Source organism: Lathyrus oleraceus, chromosome 7 (genome assembly GCF_024323335.1).
Source record: "Lathyrus oleraceus cultivar Zhongwan6 chromosome 7, CAAS_Psat_ZW6_1.0, whole genome shotgun sequence".
Taxonomy (NCBI): domain Eukaryota; kingdom Viridiplantae; phylum Streptophyta; class Magnoliopsida; order Fabales; family Fabaceae; genus Lathyrus; species Lathyrus oleraceus.
Genome location: NC_066585.1, coordinates 296,952,046 through 296,963,920, shown reverse-complemented (window position 1 = coordinate 296,963,920; position 11,875 = coordinate 296,952,046). Strand labels below are relative to the sequence as shown.

At 39.1% G+C, this 11,875-nt stretch overlaps 2 protein-coding genes across 2 annotated transcripts; one reads left to right on the top strand and one right to left on the bottom strand.

Moving 5' to 3' along the window:
• Positions 1-4,618: 4,618 nt before the first annotated feature.
• On the top strand, positions 4,619-7,971 carry LOC127106732 (putative pentatricopeptide repeat-containing protein At3g18840). The gene has a single exon (XM_051044036.1). The coding sequence runs from the start codon at positions 4,675-4,677 to the stop codon at positions 6,706-6,708; it is 2,034 nt and encodes a 677-aa protein (XP_050899993.1). The 5' UTR covers positions 4,619-4,674; the 3' UTR covers positions 6,709-7,971.
• On the bottom strand, positions 7,964-11,592 carry LOC127106733 (uncharacterized). Its single transcript, XM_051044037.1, has 11 exons — positions 11,574-11,592; positions 11,157-11,229; positions 10,949-11,032; positions 10,702-10,815; positions 10,133-10,591; positions 9,626-10,035; positions 9,426-9,525; positions 9,269-9,328; positions 9,106-9,192; positions 8,892-9,020; positions 7,964-8,716 (listed from the first exon to the last, which is right to left on the bottom strand). Exons 2-11 carry the CDS (start codon positions 11,220-11,222, stop codon positions 8,411-8,413), a joined length of 1,815 nt encoding a protein of 604 aa, XP_050899994.1. The 5' UTR covers positions 11,223-11,229; positions 11,574-11,592; the 3' UTR covers positions 7,964-8,410.
• Positions 11,593-11,875: the final 283 nt, after the last annotated feature.

The following is an 11,875-nucleotide window of genomic DNA, read 5'->3' as shown; positions in this document are numbered from 1 at the left end:
AGCTCAAGAAGAAGGGACTGCACCCATAGGATTTCTGCAGCAAGCTGGGCCATACTCCTGTATTCAGCCTCAGCACTAGACCTAGCCACCAATTGTTGCTTCTTAGACCACCATGAAATCAAATTAGGGCCTAGGAACACACAGGCTCCTGAAGTAGAGCGCCTGTCATCAGGGTCTGATGCCCAATCAGCATCACAGAACCCAAGCAAAGATAGAGGTTGATGAGCAGGAGCAGGATGAATGAGTAATCCATGATGTAGAGTACCACTTAGGTATCTCAAAATCCTTTTAACTGCCTTCCAATGTTCTTCCAAAGGATGAGATAAAAACTGGCAAACCTTGTTTACAGAAAATGAGATTTCAGGTCTGGTAATAGTGGCATACTGAAGTGCCCCCACAACGGACCTGAACTGAGTTGGATCTGGAATAGCAGCAGAGCCAACTTTTGACAATTTACTTGTAGATACCATAGGAGTAGGCATACTATTTGCATTGAGCATGTTAACCTTAGAAAGCAAATCAGTTAAATATTTAGCTTGAGAAAGAAAGAGTGAACCATTAGCCAAATGAGTAACTTCTATGCCAAGAAAATACTCCAATTTTCCCAACTGTTTCAGAGAAAAATCAGTATTTAATTTGCTGATCAGCTTGGTAATGAAAGGGGCAGAATTACCAGTGATGATAATATCATCAACATAGACCAATACCATTATAGTTAAGTTTGCAGTATGAAGCAGGAATAGGCTAGGATCACATTTGCTGGCATGAAAACCATGTTGCAGTAAAGAGCTCTTAAGCTTGTCAAACCAGGCTCTAGGAGCCTGCTTTAGCCCATAAATAGCCCTGTTCAGCTTGCATACAAGAGTCTTGTCAGGAGCTTCAAAACCAGGAGGTTGCTGCATATATACCTCTTCCTCAAGGGTGCCATTCAGGAAGGCATTGTTCACATCAATTTGCTGGATAGGCCATTTGTGTGTCACTGCAAGAGATAAGACAGTTCTGACAGTAACCTGTTTAACCACAGGTGAAAAAGTTTCTGTAAAATCAGTACCAGCCTGCTGATGGAAGCCTTTAGCCACCAACCTGGCCTTATACTTATTGATGGAACCATCAGGGTTCTCCTTAACCCTGAATACCCACTTGCAGCCAATTGGCTTCCTAGAAATCGATGGTGACACCAAGGTCCAAGTCTGATTCTTCAACAGGGCCTGATATTCATCTTTCATGGCCTGAAACCAATGGGAGAGGCCAAAGCCTGACCAACAGTAGTAGGTTCCACATGAGTGAGTAAAAGGGTGGGGTGAAGTTTAGGTTTTATAATGCCACTTTTGGCTCTAGTTTGCATGGGATGAGTATTATGGGGAAGGATAAAGGTTGGATGGGGGGCAGGTTCAGGGCTGGAATGAGCAACAGATTCAGGACTAGAAGAAGGAGAGATAGTACTAGCCTCTGCAATATCATAGGTGAGAGGAGTGAGAGATGCAGGAGTGATAGGTGAGGTGATGGGATTAGGGAAGGCCAAAGATGTATTGCTGGGAGCAGGAGAGGTAATACCGGAAGGTGTTCTGCTAGGGGAATTGAGAGCATGCCCAGGAGTAGACATAGAACTGCTGCCAGAAGCAGTAGTGGTAGCAGGGATAGAAATAACTTGATGGAGAGGAGCTACAGAAAGAGGACCTGCTGGTATAGACCAGGCAAAAGTGGGAGGAGAAGAAGATGTGGTAGCAGCAGGAGAAGTTGAAGGAAATAGAGAAGCATAAGGGAATCGTGTCTCATGAAACAAAACATCCTTAGAGATGTAGATACGACCAATGGCTGCAAGACACTTATAGCCCTTATGGTTAGTGGAGTAGCCAAGAAATATGCACTCTTGGGATCTATAGTTCAATTTATGAGTGTTATAGGGGCGAAGAAAAGGAAAACAGGCACAACCAAAGACTCTAAGATGAGAGTAATCTGGAGTTTTGTGAAGAAGCTTGAAATAAGGAGATTGGTGGGAAATAGATACACTAGGCAGCCTATTGATTAAATAAGCAGCTGTAACAAAGGCATGGTCCCAAAATTTGAGTGGTAAATAAGAGTGAGCTAATAGAGCCAGGCCTGTTTCTACAATGTGACGATGTTTTCTTTCAACTAAACCGTTCTGGTGATGAGCATGAGGGCATGTAAACCTATGAGAAATACCAAGATCAGTGAGAAATTTGGTGAGAGGTCTAAACTCACCACCTCCATCACTCTGCACAACCTTAATTTTACAGTTAAACTGAAGCTCAACCATGGTTTTAAACTGAACAAACTGAGTAAAGGTATCAGACTTGAGTCTCAAGGGAAAAACCCAAACAAACCTAGAAAAGGCATCTACACATGTCAAAAAATAGGAGTAACCCCCTGATGACTGTATGGGAGCTGGTCCCCACAAGTCACACACAACTAACTCAAAGGGTTGTGTATAAACAGTGGTGGATAGAGAGGTAGGCAGTCTATGGGATTTCCTAGACAACAGGCAGTACATAGTTCAGTTAGGGACCTGGAAGGGAGAGGAATGTGACAAGTTTTAAGCACTTCAGCAAGAGCTTGATAATGAGGATGACCAAGTCTTGTGTGCCATAAAGCATACTTGCTGTTAGACATAATATTGGGAGTAGGAGCAGAACTAGCACAAGTAGTAGAATAAACAAGAGGTGAAGTAACACAAGAAGAGTCAATTTTATTGATTGGAATAGCAGTAGTACAAGCAGGAATAGCAGCACTGTTGGCTGTAGAATGCAGTAAAGTATTACAAGATGTACTAGGACTATAAGAGTTTGATCCTAAAACAGCACTTGAGTTGAGACTAGAGGGAGGCTTGGGCACTTGAGAAGAGAGATTTTGGAACTTGTATAGACCATCAGCTCCTACAACTCCACGAAGAAGCACCTTAGAAGAAGCCTGAGATTTAACAAGGCAAAAATAAGGATGAAATTCAAAGAAAACTTGGTTATCTTGGGCAAATTTGCTGACACTAATCAAATTCTTGGTGATATGAGGAACAAGAAGTAAATTGTGAAGGGTGAGAGGTGTGTGAGGAAAGGTAGGGGAGGTAAAATTCATGGAACCTATAGAGTTGATATACAAACCTTGGCCATTCCCCATGTAAACTTGCTCAGAACCAGTCACAGAGTGAGCATCAGACACATTAGAAGAATCAGGTGTAACATGATGTGACGCACCTGAATCAGGATACCACCACTGGTTATTGAAGTTAGGATCTGCACTTGCCATAGACGCTTGTGGGAGAGAAGGTGTGGACGCAGCTGGTCTAAGCGCAGCATAGCCAAAAGATGGAGCATACACTGGACGAGTGTTCATCAGGAATGGATTGAAGGGAGCACGAGGAGGTGGAAACTGCATAGACGGAGATTGCGAATACTGTGATAGCAGATTGAAGCGTCATGGCCAGTTTTGTGACAGATCTGACATTGAGGCTTACCAAAACGGCCACCGCCACGGCCAAAACGACCGCCACCACGTCCAGATCGGCCTCCTCTGGTGTTGTAATTGTTGTTCTCAGAGCGATCACGTGACTAGTGCCAGTCGGAAAAGACTCTGTAGTAGGCGCCGAAGGTTCCACCGAAGAAAACGAGGTTGACGACGGAGCTTGCGTCAAATTAACAGACACCGGTTCCGTGAGAATCGTTTTCCGATGCTTCTCCAAGCGAGATTCATGAGCAAGGAGACACGATTCGAGTTCATCCAAAGAGCTGAGATCTTCCTTACTATTGACAGCGGCGACGATAGAATCGTACTCCTTAGGGAGTGCATCAAGAACGATTTCAATTAGGTTTCGAAGGGGAACAGGATCCCCAATTGAAATCAAGGACTCATTGATTTCACGCACGCGCATCATGAACGATTCAATTGCAAGATTACCTTTGGAAAGACGACGCAACTCTGAGCGAAGCTGACGTGCTTTCGTGGTGAGCAACGTGGAGAAGTAACGGTGAACTTCCGTCCATACCTGCCATGCGTGCGTACAATCAACAAGTTTCGGAAGCAGCGAATCGAAGATCGTAGAGAGGAGGCAGGTGCAGATGAGAGCATCTTGTTGCTCCCACTCAAGATAAGCATCATTCACCTCACTGAGATTAGGATCAGAAGACGACGGCGATCGCTGAGGAATCACTGGTACTGTGACGAAGCGTTGAAGCTTGTGGCCACGAACAACACCATCAATTTGTTGTTTCCATTGCTTGAAATTTTTATCATCAAGCTTTACAGAGATCAGATTTAAAATCTTGATGTGAGAGGAAGAAAAGGCGCCGTCGTTGCGAAACGGTGACGCCATGGGTGAGGGTCACTGGATCGGAAAAAAAAGAGCTCTAGATACCATGATAGAATATCATAAGAGAGAGAAAGAAGAATATTCTATATCATGATCAGAAAATTCCAGAATGAATACAGTGACTCTGTATATATAGAGCAGCTAGCACTAACCGAATACAGCTGGCACACTATACACCACTAACTACTATATACTCTATTACTAATGATTTACGTTAAAATTAAAATTTGACTTAAATATTTTAACTACATTTTTACTATTGAGTATAACATTTACTTTATAATATTCATCATTTTTTTTTCTATTGGTTACTTTTTCAAAAGCAATAACCATTGCCCTGTATTGCAATTGCAATGAGGTTTCGAATAGTGAGAGATGCAGTTGTATACCGAGACCATGTTCAAGCAATCAAATCTGGTTTTACATCAAGTGTTTTCACTTGTAATCAATTGATTCACCTTTATTATAACCATGGTCTTTTGCAAGATGCCCACAAACTGTTCGACGAAATGCCCCATCGAAATGTATACTCTTGGAATGCCCTTATTATGGCTTACATAAAAGCACACAACTTGACACAAGCACGGGCCATTTTTGATTCAGCCTCTCATAGAGATTTGGTTTCATATAATTCTATGTTGTCAGCTTATGTTGGTGCTGACGGACACGAGACCGAGGCACTTGATTTGTTTAATAGAATGCAATCTGCACGTGACACAATTGGGATTGACGAGTTCACTCTCACAACAATGCTTAACCTTACTGCGAAGCTACAGGTAGTTTGTTATGGGAAGCAGATGCATTCACATATGGTGAAAACTGCAAATGATTTAAGCAAGTTTGCGTCGAGTTCTCTTATTAACATGTACTCTAAATGTGGGTTGTTTCTTGAAGCGTGCAATGTGCTTAGTGGTTGTGATGGGGTGGTGGACTTGGTTTCTAAGAATGCAATGGTTGCTGCTTGTTGTAGGGAAGGGAAAATGGACATGGCTTTGAATGTCTTTTGGAAAAATTCTGAGGTTAATGATACTGTGTCATGGAATACATTGATTGCAGGATATGCTCAGAATGGCTATATGGATAAAGCACATGATTTGTTTGTGCAGATGACTGAAAGAGGTGTTAGGTATGATGAACATACTTTAGCAAGTGTATTAAGCGCCTGCTCTGGCCTAAAATATTTGAAACTTGGCAAGTGCATCCATGCGTGGGTGTTGAAAAATGACTTCAGTACTAATCAATTCATTAGCAGCGGCATCGTAGACTTATACTGTAAGTGTGGGAATATTAGGTATGCGGAGTCGGTGTATGAAAAAATTGGTATTAAAAGTCAATTTGAAGTTGCTTCATTGATTGTAGGCTATTCATCTCAAGGCAACATGACAAAAGCCCAAAGGCTTTTTGATACTCTATTGGAAAGAAATTATGTTGTCTGGACAGCTCTATGTTCCGGCTATGCCAAATCACAACAATCTGAGGAAGTCTTCAAACTTTTCAGAGAATTTATAAATACCGAAGCACTAATTCCTGATGCAATGATCATCGTGAGTGTGCTTGGTGCCTGTGCAACACAAGCCACTCTTTGTTTTGGGAAACAGGTTCATACGTACATCTTGAAAATGAGACTTAATATGGATAAAAAAATGCTGAGTGCCATGGTTGATATGTACTCAAAATGTGGTAATATCATGTACGCGGAGAAAAGCTTCCAATTAATGACTGATAAGGATAGAGATGCAATCTTATATAATGTCATGATAGCTGGTTATGCTCATCATGGTTTTGAAAATAAAGCTATTCAACTTTTTCGGGACATGTTAAAGAAAAGTGTCAAGCCAGATGCAGTCACTTTTGTAGCGCTTCTATCTGCTTGTCGGCACCGTGGACTTGTAGAACAAGGAGAGAATTTGTTTATCTCTATGCAAGAAGATTACAATGTATTGCCCGAGATATACCACTATGCATGTATGGTTGATATGTATGGAAGGGCTAATCAACTAGAAAAGGCGGTAGAATTCATGAGGAAGATTCCCATACAAATAGATGCAACAATTTGGGGAGCATTTCTTAATGCTTGTCAGATAAACAATAACACATCCCTTGTCAACCTGGCAGAAGAGAAACTGTTAAAAGTTGAGTCTCATAATGGGTCTCGGTATGTGCAATTGGCCAATGTCTATGCTACTGAGGGAAAGTGGGATGAGATGGGAAGAATAAGGAAGAAGATGAGAGTGAAGGAGGCAAAAAAGATTGCTGGTTGTAGTTGGATATATGTGAAAAATGGTATTCATGCATTTACTTCTGGTGATAAATCTCATGCAAAAGCAGATGCAATATATTCAACTTTGTTGTGCTTGAATAGGGACAGAACTGAAGCAATTTCATGAAATTGGGGTAATGTTCGTGTAAATATATCTTGATACTCGTCTAGCCAATGATACTAAACATTTTCAGATCAAAATTATTTTGCCAAGTGGAAATCGTATGATCACCATTCGATGTAACATGCTTATGGATACCATTGCAGCACAGAATTGAATATGGTGTCCATCGGCGTTTTAGTACTACTATGAAAATGATTGGATGGCTGCACTTTTTCATGAACTCCCAAAGGGAAAAGTGGTAAGAAAGTTTTGAGAAGCAGAGACTCCTATGTCTTTAAGCCAACCTAAATGTAGACACTGAATCAATGACAAGAAATTGCCACATAGCTGACATGTCTTCCTTATTATTATACATATAGCATTTAAGCCTTTACTCACAGATATCCAATTCACGACCCATTGCAGTCTTTGTGTAATTAGCAACTGGTATTGTAGGAATGAATGACTAAACCAATACATTATTTTATAGTATTGTTGTAGATATCTTGGCAAATGGTGTAAACAACGACGCAGAATATTAAGTTGACAATGAGTTATACTTTTGCTATCAGGAGGCATGCAAACTTTTATGGCGACACATACAGAAAAGCTGCCTTATTCCTTTCAAAGTGAAGGTCTGTTAGATAAGAAGTTCTTTGAAGGCACTAATTCAAGTCAAAAAAAGGCTTCAGTCTATATGATCTACAATGTCTCATATTTGGTGACATATGGAACATGAAGGACTAAGACTAACACTCAGTAATTAGGAGTTTATGAAAGTTTATGTTGTATCCACCTTTAAGCAAGTTGGTGCTACTATGAGTGATGTTGAGCATGCAAGTGGTAACATAGGAGCATGCTCTGATTCTTATTGGTGGGTTTGTTTACAAGCACATCGAGGATCCAGGAGATAGTCAGCTCCTTCATTCTTGTTGGTTGATTTTAGCATATTGTTGTTCCTGCTGATTTGCTCTTCTTCTGTTCTTCTGGCCTTCTGCTGATTGTAAGAGTCATACAGTAAGACATTCTGCAGGTATGAAGTTTCAGATACCTCCCACAATGTCAAGCCAGGAATTCTTCATCTATACATGTTTCTGAAGGGCTTGTGAAAAATTCATGTTTCTGAATATATTTTGATACATTTTATTGTTACATTTGTCAGTAGTTAATAATTTAGTACTCTATACTTGCTTCTTTATTTTAATCTAGATAGAAATGTACTGATTCCTTGTCCAAAAAAAACATGGTTCTAACTAGATTGTTTATAGGAGTAAGAGAAGTTTGAGAAATTTTAGGAGTAGCTGCATTTTCCCCCTTTCCATGATTCTCCCTTATTATCTTGTCATGATGTATGACCAAAAACTTCTTAGTATTTTCGCTAAGCAGACACAAAGTAAAACAGTGTTTAGGATTGATCAATTGGCCAAAGTGAATATTGAGGCAAAGAATATACATCCATAAAGTGACTACCAATTTAGCAATAGTAAAATACTTAAACCCAAGCTCCCAAAGTTCAGTAACAATAATGAAGTCCAGGCTAGTTTCCCAAAACTTCCAGATTGTTGCTTTCTATCCGTTGTAACATCACACCCTGCTCCATGCCCTCGTCTGGAATGTTGCCATTCCAGACATACACGGCATACATTTATTATTCACCAGTTACGCTTTGAGCCAGACGGATTTCCTTATGCCATCCAGGCAAATTCATGTATCGTACTAAGGCAAGTCATTCCCAAGCTAATTCCTTTGAAAGCAGGTAATGAAAAGTGAAGTCATGAGAGGTTAATTCAGTTCCTTTCCAGCTTGATTTTGATTGGAACTCTTGGATGCTCTTCCTTTGAGACTCGGGTAGATATAGTTTAACCATCTCCACCAAATCAGATACTCCTAGACCTGCACTTTTGGCAAAGGAATCAACTATCTTTGGGAGAATTATTTTATGTTCCTTGGTTATAACGACGTTGGATTGAATATATTCTTCTTTTGCAGATTGTAGCTCCTCCAAGACTCTCTTGGACGTGTACAAACGTACCTGAGAAAGTTACAACCAAGTGCAGCTGAGATTCAGTGTAAGCTGTCAAAATAAGATGATTTTTCTTTTTTGTTGCCAAATACCAAAAGAAGAGGTAAACAACAAAATGAAAGTTTATACATGTTCTTCTACGAACACAAATTCACAAATAATAACAGAAGGACCAGAAGTCTACCGCAGGATCGGAATGGCTTCCTGTGCTAAGAGCAAATAATAATGAAGGTTCTGGACGATGTATAGCATATCCTTTTCTTAAATCTTTGACCTTTAGTTTTGTCTTTGAAGGAAACCACAGCCGCAACCACTAGAAGGAAAAAAAACAAAGGTGCAATTAGAAAGAAGTTTGAGCAACATGATTTGATATGCAAGTTTCTGGAATTCATAGTTACTTGTCCTGGACGTGGCAATCTGCATCCCAGAATTAATTTCTGTATCATTTCCACACTTACAGTATGACCCCCAATGTCATATGCAGCCTGAAATATCCACTAGCTTGTTTCAGCAAAAATTCATTTCTGTTAACTCTTTGAGTTTTATGAGTGATCAACTTACTTTAAGTACGGAAGACATTCTCTTGACATTGTTGGCTGAAATTCCATAAACTAATAAGGCCTGTGGAGGATAGACAACAAGATGGTAGGAATGATTTGTTGATTTTTGAGAAATAAATTGCACGAGAAAAAGCAGGATAGAGATTTAGAAATTTTACATGCATTACTAAGGCATTGTGCACATTAATCCAAAAGGCTAGCTTTTCTTCGTGTTTCAGATTTCTTGGATTAATTTCTTCAAGCCTAGAAACAAGTGACCTGCGAAAGCATAGGATATGGTTCATAGAGATGTTCCATCTCTTGTGAATTTGAATTAAACAGCATGGTATAAAAGGGTAAGCAGTGTAAGATGGCTTACCTAAATCTGCGTAGCATGTACTCAACTTCTTTTAATTTCTGACTATCTGTGCATAATTTGTGAATCCTTATCATTGAACAATAAGGTCCACTGAATTTTTTTGACCCTTTGACATGGAGAGAGTTACTGGAGTTTAAACTGAATAGCGAATGGTTCTTCCATTGTGATCCCCACTTACTGCTCTGGATCTTTGAAGATACCTCCTCATAAACGGATGATGAGAACGGAATAAGGGATGACGCGTTTTTATGACAAAGAAAAGGTGACTCTGAAAGTTCACAAAATATTGCTGATATGCATTTGATCATCTCCTCAGAAATCCAATTTGGCGTCTCTGGAAAGTTATCAATGAAGCTATTCCCAAGGTGTTCTGCTAGACTAGTTGAGTGGGATTTAGCGCACCGAGCTTGCTGGTGAAATAACATTTAGAAGGTAGATATTAGAGGTCTGTAAATGAAATATAAGGATGTAATGTACAAGTTCTCTTCTGTTTTTAAATATACTTACCTCTAGCATCGATAACGGTAGAGAATGGTAAGAGTCTGCAGCTATGGTCTTAATGTTCTCAGGAGAAACATCAATTGAGCAAACTGTTTGTTGAGATAATGCAGAGTAACACCGATGAATACCAGAGTCTAAAACACCTAAATTACTTATGATATCACTTGAGTGTCGAACTGAAATTTCTTTGTCAGAGAAAGCACCACTGACAGGTATTACAGATGTTCGTTGGTTAATGTGTGAAGCTAATTCCAATCTTCTTTCTTTGTCTGGAATAGCATCGTTTCCGTTTACTGCAGAAGTATCTTTGTTAATGTATGAAGCTAAATCCAATCTTCTTTCTTTGGTTGATAGAGATGAAATGTGTTCATCAAATCGTTTCCGATACAAAGAGAGCAGATATTGTTCCAAATACCTGACTTCTAACTCTAATATCCCAATTTCCTTAATAAGTTCCTTTGCAGCCTAAAATTTAGAGATGAATATAAAATGATAGTTAGAAGCAACAGCCAGTAAAAACTTTAAAGAATATAGAAGAATTCCAATTCCATGTATGTAACTGTTTAAGAGGAAACCTTAGGTATTGAGTCTTCTACTGTAGTATCCTGTGAAAATTGTCGATAACATGTTTTCTCGAATGCTTGCCGCATCATAAGTTGTTGATGTAATCCTTTTTGAAGTTGTATAATCTTCAGAGATACAAAAAATATATTATATAACAGAATACTACATGCTTTGGTTCAGGACTTATGCATATAACAAGGACAACCCTACTACATGGCTGAACAATAATCAGACAAAAAAATCGATCAAATTGTTTACCTCCTGAGTCAAAGAACTTTGAAGGTCCATGTTATTGTACTGCCTCTTCTTGGATTCAATGCTTCTCTTTAGATCTCTCAGTTCCTTTTTATAAAACAAACAGAAAGATAGAAGAAAAAAAACGAGTGAAAGTCATTCTTTTATGAGAAAAATATTCATATGTCAGTGCTCAGAAATATGCAGCAAGAAGAGAAAAGCAGCTTAATACCGGTTTAGGCTGATAAGAAGATTCTCTGATGTTCAAAAAATCATCTTCCATTACTCTCCATTTCATTGGATCACTGCCAAACAGTTAAAAAAATGTCAATAAAACATTATTAAAGTTAACGTAAATTTATCATGTTTTGCAACTGATATGTATAAGTAAGGAACTGTTAACTGTTGATCGGTTGATCTGTTGTTATGGCTCATGTGAAGTGAAGGGTCTCTATATATATCTTAAAAAACTATTATTCTGTTTAGAAAGAACACAAGTTGATGAAATGAGAATAAGACACAAATATTTGAAATGGAAAAACAAAAATGCTCAATTATGGAATACGAAACGGGTTCTGTCAAAGAAACCTTGTCGGAGCGCTTGTGACTAGAAATAGAAAAATGTTTGGCATATATATGAATAACTTACATTGCTTGAAACCAGATTGGTGCCACATTATTTCATGCATGTTAAAGACAGAATTGGCTTAAAATAATGTCCATGAATAAACCAAAAACTACATTAAATGCTACAGAGAAAAAGGACAAGATTTTGACAGTGACATCTGAAAATGGAAGATGGATCCAAAATGCATTAAATAGTAGCAATCTGTGTTGAGAAACAAGAGAATCCCACCTCTGATAGAGTGAGACTTCTCAGAGAGAGGAGTTTTGTGGATGAAAAAAAGATTGAGAGCTCAGTTATATGAAGTTGAAACTCAGTAAGTGTTA